The sequence below is a fragment of the Poecilia reticulata genome, chromosome 11 (genome assembly GCF_904066995.2).
Source record: "Poecilia reticulata chromosome 11, P_reticulata-male-v2, whole genome shotgun sequence".
Classification (NCBI taxonomy): domain Eukaryota; kingdom Metazoa; phylum Chordata; class Actinopteri; order Cyprinodontiformes; family Poeciliidae; genus Poecilia; species Poecilia reticulata.
The window spans coordinates 17,454,837-17,471,475 of record NC_088840.1 but is presented as its reverse complement, the minus strand read 5'-3'; the positions used below and the strand labels follow the sequence as shown (position 1 = coordinate 17,471,475).

General features: G+C 38.1%; 2 protein-coding genes across 6 annotated transcripts in view; both read left to right on the top strand.

The window, feature by feature from the left end:
• The window catches only part of LOC103472503 (uncharacterized), a 38,853-nt gene extending 30,901 nt beyond the window's left edge, over positions 1 to 7,952 (top strand). For 3 of the 5 annotated variants that reach the window (XM_081612124.1, XM_081612123.1, XM_081612122.1), the window contains 2 exons: positions 4,074 to 4,135; positions 6,993 to 7,952. In XM_081612124.1, the coding sequence (XP_081468250.1) occupies positions 4,074 to 4,135; positions 6,993 to 7,131 (201 nt within the window). In that variant the 3' untranslated portion in view covers positions 7,132 to 7,952. The remainder of the gene's footprint in view (positions 1 to 4,073; positions 4,136 to 6,992) is intronic. The other 2 variants (XM_081612121.1, XM_081612120.1) reach the window with 1 other exon arrangement.
• A 1,688-nt stretch (positions 7,953 to 9,640) lies between these two features.
• LOC103472501 (uncharacterized) lies at positions 9,641 to 15,891 on the top strand. Its single transcript, XM_008422197.3, has 2 exons — positions 9,641 to 10,006; positions 11,553 to 15,891. Exon 2 carries the CDS (start codon positions 11,593 to 11,595, stop codon positions 12,790 to 12,792), a length of 1,200 nt encoding a protein of 399 aa, XP_008420419.1. The 5' UTR covers positions 9,641 to 10,006; positions 11,553 to 11,592; the 3' UTR covers positions 12,793 to 15,891.
• The last annotated feature ends 748 nt before the right edge of the window (positions 15,892 to 16,639 follow it).

Below are 16,639 nucleotides of genomic sequence, written 5' to 3'. Positions count from 1 at the left end.
CCTACAGTATGCAACTGCAGGTTAAGTGCTCGTCTTTGTATTCCAGACAGCGAAGGTCTGCTGCGGCCTCTGGAGGGGGAAGGGGGTGTCTTTGTTCTGCGTCCTCCCACAAGAGGGAGACAAGTTCACAGAAAAACACAGTGCAGGATGTTTTTTTTTTGTCTTTTCTCACATTGTTGAACTTCTAGACCCGATGCAAATCACTAGGAAGCATGACATTTTACATTTTCTAGAAAACAGATTAAAAAATGCAATGATTGATAAGACGATAGAGAGAATCTGGAGGTGGAGAAGAAGACGGAGAGCCGGCAGACTCCAGCACTGACCCTGCTCCGGTGCTCTGCAGTGTGAGGTAGTTGGTTGTATGGTTTCGCATAATAAACAGCCTGGAGATAACTGTACAACCTTCTAGCTTTCCCTGCGGAGTCACCCAGACTTCAGATGGACGCCTTCAGTCTACCCTCCTTTTGATATGGTAAGTACAGAGAGCGGAGAGAGAAAAAGGGCAGAAAGTTATAATATAAATGACTTTTTGCTGAACCCAGAGAGAAATCTGTCTCAGTAAGCACAGATTAAAGTAATTCCCGGGTTAAATTTAAACTAAACCTACTGTAAATTTGTTTCCTGACGTCTTTATACAGAAAAGGAGCATATCTGTTATGCAAACAGTGAAACAGACAAACTGACAGCCTGCGCCACACACACCGCAGCTATTATTAGGTTTCAAATTATTCTAATTCGCTTTCAACTCAGTAATTATATTTGCACAAACACAAACAACAAAACAGTTTCAGCGCTGACTGTAAATCTAATAAATCTAGATTAGGTTTGATTAGCTTTCGAGATCGCGATAATCCAGTTTTCAATAGACACCTCGCCCTGCAGTGTCTTTGATTAGTTATTTGGTGCAGTCTAACGGGATGAAGAGCCATCTGTCAATGACGACTTTGTTTCATTAATGTCACTCCAGGAGGTAGTCTTACGTTTTGTCTGAATTTACCACAGCAGAATGAGACTGAAAGTAATAGTAATGTTTTTAGATATTCATTCACTACTTGCTTATTTTTATTTTTCAAAACCTAAAAATAGAAGAGAAGTGGAGCTTCTGTTTTTAAAATTCCTGCTGTAGATATCTATTAAAAATTACAAGTTTTTCCAAAAGGTTGTTTCATTTCTGCTCTTTTGATTGAAACTACTTTTTATTTTTTGCTCAGTAGCTCTTGTCACATTAACAATTCTGCTAGACGATGAATCATTCAAAGAATTTATTGCGATAAATGATAATATTGTAATATTGTTACATTATGGTAACGGCAAGAAGTCATTCTCAAAGATCAATCAACAATAAATTCTAATGAACATTTAACTCTGCAACTGAAAGATATTTTAAATATCCAAATAAAACAAAAGAAAAAATAAATAAAATTGAAAATGAAGTCACTGTAACAAAATTGTCCTTCAAAAGAAGGTCTGGTTGAGACCAAAGACTTTTCTCATCCAGTTTTCGTTAGAAAGAGAGAAAAAAAAACCCCAATAAATCATGCATTTGGAAATGATTTGACTTATTTTAATTTATCGTGCGATTGATTTATTGCAGCAGGCCTTCTCAACTCTAAGCGAAACCTTAGAGACGTGTTTTGAATCAGAAAACCTAAAAAAATGAAACAAATGTCTGATTAAACGAGCAGACATTAGTGTCAGTGTCTCCTGAAGCACGAGGCTGAACTTGCCTCCGCCTCCTTCCCCTCCCCTGTCCCCCAGTGTGTCTGGCTAGTGGCTCAGACACCCAGTATCCGCATTGCGTTGCAGCGCTCCAGCGAGGAAGGGATGGAAAAAAAAAAAGAAAAGCACATATCAGCGATCTCTGCTGAGCACTGCACAAAGAAGCAACTCCCCGGCAGGTTTCCAACTCCAGGGGAAATTCAGCCTTCACATCAGACCCACTTTACACCTGCTGTTTCTGAACAGGCAGCCAGATTAATTTGATGTAAATTGTGTATTTATATTACCCTCCATTATATTCACGCTTATTTTATTTTAAGCTGGGACTTTAAGCTGAGGAATTTGGCATATTTTCTGCCAAATTAAAGCGCGGTGGATGCTTTGTGTGCTGACATAAACTGCAGGCTGTTTGTGCTGCTGTGGTCAGAAACGGCCGTGAGGTTAATCACCTTTGGCTTTCATCCTCACACAGCTTTTCGTGTCTCTCTGCTGCCTTTTTCACGCACACACTCCGCTCCCTTTGAGATGCAGGAACCAGCGTGCAAACCCCCTTCTTGACAAACTCTCTCCTCCAGATGCAGGAGCATCGTATCGCCCAAAGACACACACACATGCAGACAAGAACGCATGGAGACACATGCCGTCATGTGAATGTCGCTTTTTTTTTTCTTCTTCTCTTGGCGAGACGGGACGTCACGCCTTGGAGAAAAAAAGTAAAAAGGGGGTTCAGAGAGTTGAGCGAGACGGAGGAGAAGGAGGCGGGGACAGGGTGATGGAGGGTGTAAAAGAAGGAGAAAGAGCAATAGCTGGAGATGCTGCATGCTTGCATAAGTAACTCTGTGTGTTTGTGTGTGTTGTATGCAGGTGACACAGATTTATGAAAGGAGAGGGTGATGGTTGTTGGGGGTTGGTGGAAGTGTGGGTGCCGTTAGAGCACCAGATAATGGAATCAATGCAACTGTCTGCATGTGCGTGTGTGTGTGTGTGTGTGTGTGTGTGTGTGCGTGCGTGCGTGCGTGCGTGCGTGCGTGTGTGTGTGTGTGTTTGTGTGTGCCTGCGTGTGTGTGTGGGTGTGTGTGTACCTGCATCGTAGGCATCGACTGTTCGGACGCTAATCGCCTGGAGAATTAGTGATGTGACTTGGCAGAGGGAGACAGGCACACACCAGAGCCAGGGACAGCGGCTGAGAGAGAGGGATAGAAGAAGAGACAAAAAAAAAGAAAAAGAGGGGAGAGTGAGGGATGGAGGGGTAGTGAGAGGGGGAAAAAAAAGAAGCTTTTTCCCATTCGCCGCCGCGCGCTGCGCTCAGAGAAGACTGTGGAGACGGGGCAGGATAGGTTTTATGAAACGCTTTCTTCCCTAGCAGATGGATAAATGTCGTTTTTTCTGTTTCTCCCGTGGATTAATAACTGATCGTAACAGTGTGTTGTGTGCGGACCTGAGTGTAAACGTGTGTCTTTGTGTGTTTTCATGTCAGGAACAGCAGGCAAAAGCAAATGGTGAGTCCAGAATAACTTATCGGGCCGCTTAACAAACTGAGACGATCAATCCGACTGACCGTGTCCGCCCTCCATCATCCGTCTCCATGTCCATTCTGTCTGATTCAGCGTTTCCACGTGTGAATGTTTCTCTGACGTCCTCCTGTCTTTGTCTCCTGTGCCTGCGAGGACAGCAGAGGAACTCATAAAACTGGGGCAGAGGAGGGCGTCTCAGTGCAGCAGAGACAAAGAGACAACAAAGAGACGCAGCGTAAATTCATAACAGACCGAACGCTACACGTCCCTTTGGACGAGTCACATGTTTGTCTTCATGTTTTGCGCCCGGCCACAGACAAGCGTCCAGAGCTCGGGACGTGATACAGGTGTCCTCTGGACGGACCGGTGCTATTTGAGCCCCCCATGTGTGTGCCGTGTGTTTTGTCTGCAGAAAATGTTCAGGGCTGAACATCTTTGTCATGGGGGAGTGATTACATAATCCTATGAGATCATAAGGCCTGTAGGAATATAAGAAGGCATCGCTGTCTGGCTGCTGATGAAGCACAGGCGATAATATTTACAAAAAGATACACATTTTATCTTGACTTAATTTACTTTCTTTAATTTCTCCAACTTGCAGATAAAAACTACGGATCTCCATTTGTATCTTCAGCTTACTTCAAACGCTCGAACACGTGTCTGCCAGCAGGGGGCGCTTTCTTTGACTGTTTTCCCCCGCAGACCTGTACTGAATGAAAGGCGTTGGCTATGCCACTAAAACAGACGATAAAAAGGGATTAAAAATGAAGAACGTTTGAGTAGATCCACTGGCACTGCAACAAACCGAAATTTAACTGAGTGCGTCTGTCTCCGCAGGATGGGATCCGGTCCAGGTTCTGCAGAGCGTCTATGACAAACGGCATCCCAGCTTCTGTGACGTAGGAACTGTTCCTTATTTTAGACCTTGTTTTTCTCATCCTGCAGGATGCAGTTAGTATTTAAAGCGTCATAAGTGTGAAAGTTAAGTGTTAAAACTCAAATTTGGTGGGTCGCACCGGTGTGCTTCATTGTCCCTGAGACCCTTAACCTGTGATGATGTAAAAGGTCACAGGTGAGGTCCTTGGGAACAACGTTTCATGCATTTGCTTCCAGCAGAATTTAACATGTTAAATCCTTTTTCAGAGTATATTTTTAAAATGTTGACAGACAACCTGTCAGATGCTGAATCTGTAGGAAACGTTTTCAGTCATCATGGAAACCTGAGACGAAGGACGTTTTATTTTGAAGGGGACAGTAGCTTTTGGCTGGCTTTGTGCGCCGCGTCGCTCCACGTTTCAATAAAAAGGCAGCCAAGGTTTGTGACCCCGATGTTTTCAGCCACGCAGGATTCATTCATTCATATTATTATTAATCTTTAGTAAAGCCACAGCGTGGGAAAAGCCTTATGCTGTTTTTGTTTTGGAGTAAAATAGTAAAACAATGAAAATAAGCAGATGTTCTCCAGAAGGTTTTGAGATAATCTTTGGTTATTGATATATTAATTGTCACATTTCCACCTTTTTATTTATTGCTCTGAAAATTCCTGACTTATTAAAATAAACGCACATAAATGCTCTATTTTATTTCCCATTTCCAACAATTCATGTCTTTTTATTTTATTTCATTAACTTTTTCAGTTAAGTTTTATGCAATTTGTACCGTTTTGGTTATCTTTTGATTTGTTTCTCATTTGATTAATGTAGTTTTTAACACTGTTTTAGATGCACTCATAAATAAAATGTAATATTATGTTTTGTCTTTATTTGGTTGTGGTTAAATTTATTGAATCTAATGTTTTAAGTCATTGACTGACATTTCCAGACATCAACCTCAAACAGTAAGGTGGAAATAAAAATTTGCTTTGGTTACTTTTATTTTATAGTAATTATTGTGTAGATACACCAATAACTCTGCTGTCAGTGAATTTGGGAAATTCAAATATTTATATCCTTATTTTGACACACGATTAATGCAACTTTTTATTTCAGTGTGAGACTTTGATACTGCAACAAAAGATGTTGAAATTGATGTGCAAAGATGCTTTACATCCAATTCAATTGAGTTTCTACTTGGAAAGAAAAGAAATCTCTAGTTAGTGAAGACAAACACCAAAACATCTGGAGTTAGAACTACAGATACAAACCAAGTTTTTTTTTTTACCTTTTCTCCCTTTCATAAGGTTAAAAACCACACATCCCTTTCCGTACACTTCAGTATTTTATGTTACTTAGTGTTTTTTAGCACATAAACTTACAGATTAGTCTGTGGTACTTATGAGACAAAATTAGACAAAGTTCAAGGGTCGTGAACATCTTTGCAAGGCATCAAAGCTGAATGATTTGCATCTGGTTTAGTTAACAGTTTCTTTCAAGCAGAAAATTTCTGACTTCAAACTCCAAAATTTCTGAGATGCATCTTAACATTTTTGAGTATTTTTTGAGCAAAATATCCATATTTTTTTTATGGAAAATGTCCATGTTTTTTCTGGAACATTGTCAACTTTTCAAACTCTTAAATGATCTGTTTTTCTAGAAAAGTGTGTAGATTAATCAAAAAATTACTGAGTTTTTTTCTCACAAATCTTTGACTTTTCAAACTCAGAAATTTCCAAGATTTTTTTTAGAAAGTTTCTGCATTTTCTCTTGCAAATCTTCAAAATTTGCAAGAGAAGAACATTTCAGAAATTTCGGATGTTTTCTTAAAACATTCTGAGATTAATCTAAAATTTTCTGAGTTTATTTTTCACCAAAATATTCTATTTTTCAAACTCAGAAATTTTCACATTTTTTTCTAGAAATTTTTTTAGATTAATGTTAAACATTCTGTGGTTTTTCCAGCAACATTTTTTACTTTTTCAAACTCAGAAATATCCATGTTTTCTATGGAAAATGTATTGTTTTTTGAACATTTTCAACTTTTCAAACTTTGAAAGTGTGTAGATTAATCTAAAAATTTCTGAGTTTTTTTCTCACAAATCTTCGACTTTAAAGACTTTTCAAAATTTCCACGTTTTTTTCTAGAAGGTTTCTGCATTTTCAAATATTTCAGAATTTTTCCTAAAAAGAAAATTCTGAGTTTTTTTTTTCACAAAATTTTTAAATTTTTCAAACTCAGAAATTGTCATGTTTTTGAAGATTTTTTTAGATTAATGATTAATAGATTAATGTCAAACTTTCTGTGTTTTTTCTAGCAACATTTTTGACTTTTCAGACTCAGAAATGTTAACTTTTTTAATCTCATAATTTCTGAGCTTCTTGACATACATTTCCTCCTCTTTTTCCTCGGCCCGAATGAGCCGCCGTGGAAAATGCTCTGCGTCAGAACCTCCAGGTCGGCTCTGCAGCACTCGGCCCGACACCCAGCCAGCGCGTCTCGGCGCTCCCTGGCTCTGTGCCTCGTGCGTATTTGTGCATCCCAGGACGGTTGACATTGATTGTGCAGGAGACAGACTGAGACACATTAGTACCCAGCTCGCACTCGCTGCTGAAAAACACATTAACTGGCTGCATTGGGAGCTCTGTCTGGTAACCATGGTAAAGCACACAGGCTGGGAGGAGGCGGTGGGGTGAGACGGGGCAGCGAGTTCAGCGCGCCGTCTCTCAGGGGTTGTCTTTCTCAAACGCTCCTTTCCTTTTCCTCCGGCCACGTCTGTCATTGTCTCTCAGCCTCTCTTGTCTCACACCGACAGCTTCTCTCTCTCTCTCTGTTTGTCTCACATATTAACACATTTGCATATTTCTTTTTTCTTTGTCTTAGATTCTTCCTCCTGACCCTGACATTACCTCATTCTCCTCCCCCTTATCCAGCCACCATGTGCAACATAATCTGTCTGCCTCTTGTTGTTTGCCGTCTTTTTTCTGGCCTTCTCGTCTCGGCCGACAGGATTCCTCGGTGAAGACGGGAGGGACAAACGTGGGATAAGCTCAGCTAAAATTACAAACTGTGTGAAGAGAGATTCAGATTGTGGAAGTTTATAACGACATGCTGAATTCATCCAGTCATTTTAGATTAATAAAGTGTCTAAAACAAGCCTGCTGTTGTTATCTAATATTCATGTTGAAATTTTGTCCGTAATGTGCAGTATTTTTAATCTTTTTCCTGTTTTTATATGTAATTTTAATTCTTTGTGTGAGTCTATTTGCAGCCAATAAATATATTCATATTCTATTATACTACAAACTGTTATAATTCCTTTTCTTTATGAGACAGGTTACACTAAAATCATAATTTAAGTCAGGTTCTTTAAATTTGGTTCCACTGTAGTCTTTTGAAGTCTATTAAGTGTTTTATTATATCTTTATTTAAATTATATTAAGAACATAAACTTATGTTTTTTTATTATTATTTTGAGAAGACCTGTATTTGTGGAACCTTAATTTATATCATATAAATGCTGCACTTTTTAAATATTCTAACAGCATAAGATGTTAAAAGTTGAAATCGTGAAACAGTGAATTAAATTAGGGAAAACAGAGACGTAAAGAGGAGCGGCAAAAGCAAATGAGGTGGATTAGCCACCATAACATGCTGCTGTGGAATATTTCTACTGCTGAGCTGTTGGCATGTTCTAATACTCATACACCAACCGACTTCAGTCAGAGGCTTCTTCAGATTAACTGCAAGACTGACTGCTGCTGGAGATCCTTCCTGCCTGCAGCATCACCATCAACTCTTTGAATGTATGTTTGGTATTAATAAAGTGTTTTTGAAATTGGATTGTTCATCTATTTTTTCTTTGTTTGTTTGTTTGTTTGTTTATTTTTGATTTACTAACTGAATTCATGCTCAAACAAAAAAGTGGAATTTCACTACATTATTTGACTTTAAACTTTAAAATCAGGTCGAACTGGTTCAAATGACAAATAAAATCCTAAAACTGTTTTTTTATTGCTGCCATAAAGAAACCAATGTTTACAAACATTGCATTATGCCAAGTGCTGCATGTTTTAACCAGAAGTGATTTATTTTAGTCCATTTAATCATAAAAAAAACAAAAAAAACTGAAGTATCCCTTTAGCAAACTCGGAAGTCAGTTTCGGAGTTGTGTTTCTACATTTTTTAAAAATATAATTAGACCTGATTGCTGTTTAAGAAGATAAAGATTAATATTTTTGGACTCAAATGTCCAGAAATAAAAATCTTATTTGACATTACACAAACCTAATGCCACATTTCTGGCATTTGAAACTCCAGACTTCTCCAGGATCAAAGTTTGGGGCAAAACTTTCTAAAATTTAATAATCTGTTGATCATGGAAAACTAGTGCCTTAAAACTGTGTATTTTTGTATTTTAATTTTACAAGAACCAACAAAATCTGTTAGCAGGTTCTGGACATAAAGATCAGCAGCACATTTGGTGAAAACTAAATTAAACATTTAATCGTCATCAAATTAAAAAATTAAAAACCCAGTATAACCTTCTCTGTATAACAGGCAACAAATATGGGTTTAACACCTGAAGTTTGGTCTGAGTAAATATCCTGAATGGTCTAGTCAAAGTCCAGACTTTGATTAATTGACATTATGTAACCAGAAATTTAAATTTTTAATGGTTTTGTAGAAAATAATAATGCACATTATTCTTTTCTACAAAAAAAGTTCCACAAATAAAAAAGTGGAACTTTTTTATTTGCCCTTCTTCTGACTGATACCTTTGTACAGTAAGACTCTTCTGATCCTCTCTGCAGCTACATCGTAACTAAAGAATGCAAACAGAAAAGTAATGACTACTTCATTTCAGATTAGTAAGATTAAAGAGATAAGAATAAGATTTGACTTCAGCCTGTTCCTTTTTTTGGCAAATTGTTGGTTTGTAACATTTCGTTTTATTTTGCAATGTTGTAAATTTTCCATAAATAAAGCTAATATAAACTAAAAAAATGTAATTGACGGTAGGTGTGAAGTAAAGAAGACTTATTACTGAAACTGAATCAGAAAGTATTTCAACAAAGTATTTATTAAGGAGTGTGCACACTTCTGGAATGGAATTAGACTATTGGGGCAAAAAAAGATAAAGATTTTTTAATTTTTCCAGAGATCCCAATCCTGTTCCTTACTCATGTAACCCGTTTATCGCTTGCATACATTATAGATGTGTTTTATTTTTCATCAGAACTGTACAAGGTAAGTAGCAGCTTTTGATGGAAAAAGTTTTAATATAACATAATAATTACCTGGTATTGCTATTTATTTATTTTTCTCTCATTTTGTTTTTCCAATCTATATAGTGTTTCTATTTTATTTTATCTACATAAAGCAGGATTCAATGTGTGCGAATCTTATTCTAATGTTAGCAACAACATTCGAGCACTCGATTAGGAACTAAAAATGAGTGGCCCTTGTTTCTTTCAGAGTCCGCCAGACATGACGGACCACCGGGAACAGCTATCAGAGCATTTTTGACAGGAAAACATCAGACAGGGAATTGTGGCAGTGGGGAAGATGAGACAATAAAACATGTTATTTTGCATTGCAGGAATTACCGGATTCAGAGAAACAAGTTAATTAGGAACCTTAGAAGTATGAAAATGAAATTTGACAAATGTGTGCAGGAAGCTGTGAATATCAGGCTATATTTGATTTTTTAAAACAGTGTAAGTTTTAGAGTAGGATATAGTTGTTTGGTTTATTTTATTTTATGTCATGTGGTCCACACTCCTTACCGTTTGGTGGCGGTAATGCTCACCTAACGTTTTTTGCCAACCGTCAATAAATTTCAAGAAGAAGAAGAAGCCACCACAGCAACAATAAACACGCACTTTCAGTTTACGGTATGTCTCCTGAATTAATATTTACCGAAAAATTAACCTGAAATCTCACAGGGGTGGAGTTTAACATGAGAAATGCACTCTGGTGTTTCCAGCCTTTGATCGTCTTTACATCTCTATCTACAGCGGTAGATTTCTGAAGCTGGCTAATACCTGGGAAATAATCTAGACTGTGGTCAAAGCTTTTATTACGGCTCTAATTTTAAATAAATACTCTGATTAAAAATGCGCCGTGTCTTAAGGGCTCTCTAGCGCATGTTGCATATTTTTTATTTATTATTGTGCATAGTGGAAATGAACATTAAGACAACACTCATTCTGTGGTGTTGACTGCATTGTATTGATTTAGACGCCTGTGCATTTTCCCGCCGTTATGAGATTGTAATCCAGGAAATAGACGGAGCCTTTTGAGAAGCAACCCGAACTTGGCTTCCTAGTTAGAGGTCCACCTTAAAAGTGCCGTTCTGCCGGTAGAGGGCGCCTTTCACTCGTTCTGATAAATTGAATTAAAGTCAATGCAATAAATTTACTATTCTATATATAAGATATATATGGAGTACCAGAGGTGCCAAAATTAGATTAGTAAATATTTTTTAAAATATGAACTTGTGTTTAATGTAATTATAAAAATATGAATTAAATTTAATTATTTGTCAAAAGCCATTCAAGTTTTAATTTATGTAATATCTCAGTATTATAAATATTAATATCTGATTTAACTTTTTTGTATAATTTTAATATATTTGATAAAGTTGCAAATAAAATGTTTTATTTTCAGAAAAAGACACTAGTGTAAGTTCATTCATAAAAAACTTTAAAAACAAAAGTTTTTTATTTTTTGTATCTTTATTTCAGTAGAGTTTATTGGACCTTTGCAAATATTGGGTTGAGTCTCTGTGAAAGTGAATTATTTTCATTCCACATAGATTTTGAATTAATTTTAATTAATACAGCTAATACTTAAATACTAGAATAATTAATTTTAACTTAAAAAGATTTAACAATTATGTCATCTAATATATTCCTCTAATTAAAAAAGTATTAAAACATTTAAATAGATGTGGGTATTTATCATTTCCAATTGAATTTTCTTTATTACTTGTAAATAATGTTTTTATTGCAATATAAGATTTTTGACAGTATTCATTATTTTGAAGCAACAAAAAAAGACAAAATATTTTGTAATTTAATGACACAAACAGCAGTTAAAAAATAAAATTGGTCTGCAAAATTTTTATACATTTATTAGTACAGTGGTTCACTGGTTCACCAAAAGGTTTTTCATAATTTGTGACCCAAACAGACAAATTTTATGTAATTTTAGGCAATAATATAGATATTTTCTTAATTTAAAAAAAGGAATTGAATTCTATGTTTGCAATATTAATGTATTGCTAACTTGTCTGGTTAAATGAAAAATCTGCAGGGTGTCATTTTTATCTGATTAATCATCAGAGTAATTTATAGCGTATTCGACTGCTCAAATAATAGGAGCTGAAAGAAGCATTAACCAGTTATTGTTTGGATTGTATCTTCTGTCGGTTTACAGGAGTAGACTGACGGAGCAGGTCTGAGCTTCAGGAAGCAGAATGGAAGAGGAAGTGGTAATGGCCAAGTCGGAACAAGAAGACCCCGCCAGCAGTGAAGGGGAGGCCGACGTGGTGAATAAAACTCCGGTCAAAAGAGGGAGAGGGAGGCCAAAGAGCTCCAAGAATAAACCGCTTTTTGCAGTAGACCTGATTCAGGATTCAGGTGATTCAAACAACACGCCTCAACCCAAGGAGCCGCGGGAGTCTGGAGAAGAAAACGCAGAGAACCCGGTTACAGCACGCAAGGGCAGAGGGAGACAGAAAGGGTCCACGAAACAGAAAAACAGCAACAATACAGAACAATCTCCAAAGAAAAGAGGACGACCACAGGGGTCTGGCAAGAAACCCGCCGCTGAAGGCTTAGTAAACGGCGGTGCAAGTCCGCGCAAACGAGGGCGCCCAAAAGCCCCCTTAAAGCGGAAGTCTGACGTAGACGAAGGCAGCTCCGTAGCTCCCCGGAAAAGAGGCCGACCGAAAGGCTCTCCCAATAAGAAATCGAGGATTGAGCGGGAGCATAGTGACTGGGATGCGGAAGCGCACACAGCCGAGAAATCACTGAATATGTCAACAAGTCGGCCCAGGAAGCCCGTGGTGAAGTACAGCGGTGGCGTACCCAAAACCGTCTCAAAGAAACCTCACAGAGGAAGAGGAAGACCGAGGAAGAACTTAGATGACCCCCAGCCGGTGAAGAGAGGAAGAGGCCGACCAAAAGGCTCTACAAAGAATAATCCGTCTCCATTTAAAGCGCGTAGGAAGCAGGGAAGACCACGGAAGTATCCTCTGCCTTCTGCTGAGGAGCTGAAGAAGCCCAAAGTGTGGAAACCCCTGGGAAGACCGCGGAAATACCCCCGAGTCGAGGAGGAAGCGTCAACGACGCCTCGTAGAGGCCGCGGTCGGCCGCGCAAGTCCAAGAAAGGCGCTCACTTACGAAAGAGCCTAACGTCTCCTTCCTACCCGCGCGACGGAGCGCCGAGGAAAAGAGGCCGCCCAGCGGCTAACCCGAGCAGAGACGACGGCGCCCCCCGGAAGAAGCGGGGCCGCCCGAAAGGCTCCACCAGAGGAGACGCGCAGCTCAACTACTCCAAGGCAGCTAGCGAAGGCGAACAGGAGCAGACAGAGGCGCAGTCGATACGCGGGGAGGAAGCGGGAGAAACTGTCCTGGCTCAGGACGTTAGCTATGACATCAGCGAGCAGGCTTGATGTACGGTCCGGTCTGACCGCTGTAGTCGTTGCCGTTGAGTCATAGATCATGTGTTTTAACCTTCTGTCCGTTCACTAGGCTAGGCATTCAGCAGCGTCTCCATTTTTACTTCTAACATTGTCATCTCTTTTATTGTGTTTTTACTATTATTATTGTTTTCTTGTTGTTTTTAAAGAGAATGAGAATTGGAAGCCAATACAGACAGGTTGTCCTTATAGAAATGCACCGATTTGGATTTTGTCATCTGAAACTGAAATTCGGGTTTTTTTTTGGGATCCTGCTGATTCACATTTTGACAGAATCTGATGCGTTTCACTGCGAAAACACACCAAGTATTTCTGGTCTAGTTTTTAGTGCAAACACTATAGTAGACTTGAAACAAGACAAAAATAGTAACTTTTCAGCACGATAGGAGATTGTTTATGTAAATAATTAATTAATATTGATTAAAATAATATTTCCACTGGGACTTATAACAATACATTTCTTTTTCATTATGAGTGAATCAATATTAATAAATTATTTACTTAAAACCAGCTCTTACAAATTGCTAAAAAGTTAAGACTTGTCTTAGTTCAAGTGTATTAGACATACAGTAGAGTTTATTGTCATTCAATTGTACGTTTAAAAATGTACAAATTGAAAGAAATTCGTTGCAAGGCTCCAATAAATAAGTAATAATAAAAGGTTTAATGTAAATATATATAATGAAAGGTTAAACTAATGGCAGTTTAGTAGTCTTATGAGGGATGGAGCTGTTGTGGAATCTGGTTGTTCTGCACTTGAAGCTTTCAGGCAGCAGGGAGAGCAAATCACGCTGAGGGTCCCTTACAATCGACCGAGTTCTGGACAGGCAGTGACTGTGAGCGCCGTCAAGGATGGAAGGACGATCGGTCCCGATGACTCAGCTGTCCTCACCACACGCTGCCAGTCAGACAGAGATGCTGCTGGTCAGTATGCTCTCTATTGCCCCTCTGTAGGAAGCGGTGAGGATGGGAGCAGGAAGGTTTGCTCTTCTCATCACGATGACAAATTTTGCTGAGCGATTAATTGTCCCAAAAACTATTGCGATAAACGATAATATTGTTTGAAGACCATTTTAAACTGATGCAATGGAAATGACATGATAATGCATTATGTCATTTTAGCACATCCTTCTAAAAATAAATAAATTTTATTTTCAAAAGAACATTTAACACTGGAACTGATAAACAAAAGCAAAAATAAAATGGACTCGGTCTCTGTTAAAAAAATGCAGTTGAATAAAAGCTAAACGCAACATAAAACCAAAGTGGAAATAAAAACTACATTCAACCAAAAGAGTTCAGATTATGAAGTCAGTATACTATACTGCCCTTCAATAATCATTAGAGTTGGATAAAGACGGGCATATCTGACTGCCTGATGCAATAGTTCACTCCTCCCTTACACTAAGGAAATGACGGGTCGGTGGAGAGCAGCAGGTTGAGCCTTTTCCATCCAGTGTCATCAATAGGAAGAGAAAAAGGCACAAAAGCAACGATAACGCCGATAAAAAGAGGTTGATAAGTTTCATTTATCATGCGATTAATTGATTTATTGTTTATTGCGACAGGCCTATAATTTCATCCGACGTAAAAAGTGCAGACATTGCTGAGCTCTCTTCACCGGGCCAGAGGCCTGGAGGGACCAGGTCAAAGTTCCTGACCTGCTCCACTGCAGCATCGCTGATGAGGAGGGTGCGTCACTTGGCCGATTTTTCCTGAATCAACAACTATTTCTTTAGTTGACATTCAGGATTAGATGGTTTGCATCACACCAGACCACCTGATGCTTCGCTCGTTCGTTGTCCCTGATGAGACCCGCCAGTGTTGCAGTTTGTTCTGAGCCTGTCGGGTCATCAGTGGACTCAGTACACAGAGCCGGTGCTGAGGGAGACGACCCCCGAAGCGTTAACATGGTTGTAGTGAAAACTAGAGCAGAAATACTTGGAAGGATTTTGTGTTTTTGCAGCGTTTTGTTTTTATTGGAGATATTTATAAAAGAAGAAGTTTGATTCAGACTATTTGTCTTGTTTTTTTTCTCTAAGGATTGTTAAAAAAAACATGTCTGTACGTTCGCATGAAGGAAATACAAGATTATGTCCGTTTAAGCATTTGACCTTTAACCTTTATCTGAATTGTATTCAGTTCAAAACAAAATGTGTCAAAGTATACGTCGATGGTTGATGCCTTTACAGACTGAAAATGGCGGGACTTCCTGTTTTTGATGCTTTTTTTTTTTTTTTTTGTGACTGATCAGAGCTCATTAATGGAAAATCGGGCCGATTCCGATCTCCAGCAGTTTTATCTGTGCACATGATGCATATATTGACTTGTCACTTTCTTGGCTTGTTTTTAACAAACCCTCCACGCCAGTTAAGAGATGAAACTCAAGACCTTCAACATCCTCCAGAAGGTGGCGCTAGAAGCTGGTCTAGTTTTTTTCCATTCAGAATCTTGTTTTTCTGCCTTGTAAATCGGCCAAAATGTGCTTTTCATTTCTTAAACCCACGGTGGAAAACAGTTTTTAAAAACAAAGTATTGAACAAAAAAGAAAGTGTCAATTTGTGGTATTTTGTTTCTAATAATTTAACGTTCATTTTGGGATGAAGTTCTTTGGTTTTAAGCATTTCAGTTGTTTCTTGTGCTGACGTTGTCTATGACTCCATGTTCTGTTGTTGCCTCAGTGCCAAAGCTTTGAATGTACTTTATTTTACTGACTCTGTTAATTGCATTCCTCCAGCAGTCAAATACAAAAAACACATCTCGCTTTCCTGTTGCGCCCTGGAAGATTTCCTCCTCTTTGTATCTATTAACAGTTTGTTTTGTCTTTTAATGTTAGGCGTGTAGCACTCATTGTTTTTATTTTTTATTATTCTTTATTTTTAACATTTTTTTGGGATCAATTGATGATTTCACCAACATTCATGTGTGTGTTTTCGGGTACTTGTGCGTTGTACGTGATATTGACAACTTTTTAAATCCAAGAGGGAATTAGGCTTCAAGGTGGATTTTTTGAGATTAATAATTTGTGAGAAAATGTTTGAATTTAAATAAAATGTTCATCTGGCCATTTTATTTTCTGCTGTTTGTTTTTAATTTTGTAAACATTTGAGTAAATAATGGCTTATGGAAGCTCAGGATAATTCTGTCGTTAGTGGCTCCACACCCTCAAGTCCTGTTTGTGACGTCATTAATGAACTATGCGCCTGAGTAAACCTGATAAAGATTGTGAGCTAGAACAGATGTATCACTACACAGTGAAAAACGTTCAAATATATATATATAAGTCCTACTTAAGTTGTTTTTACAAGTCTATTATAGTTTTATTATAGTGAAATGTTTTCCAGGTCTGGAAAAGTTTGGAAAAACAAAATTTTAGAATATTTTTTGTATTTTCAGATTTTATTCAATGTCAGATTTTCTAAATGTTGCGTCCATTTTGTCCTTCCAGGCTCCCTTCCTCATTTTCTGGCGTCTTTTTCATTCTATGTCCTTTCAGATTTTTTTTCCCCCGCGGTCTTCGTTTCTTTCTTGCTTGGCCCTCCTTTCTTTTTTATCTTTCCAGGTTATTTTCCTGTCAACTATTTCAACATTTTGTCTTTCCTTACTTTTCTTTTTTCCCGATCTTCTCTCTGTGGGCTTCCTCAGCCTGATGGTTTCTAAAACCAGCTTATTGTGTAATGTCCGCTATAAGTTATATATTTAGAAATTAATGGAAAACTAGAATTCAAGGATTGGTGGTTTTAAGTCTGTTGCCATTATTGACTTGTAAAACTCCTTAAAATTTTACATTTTCTTATTTTAGATCAGAGATCTGCAACCT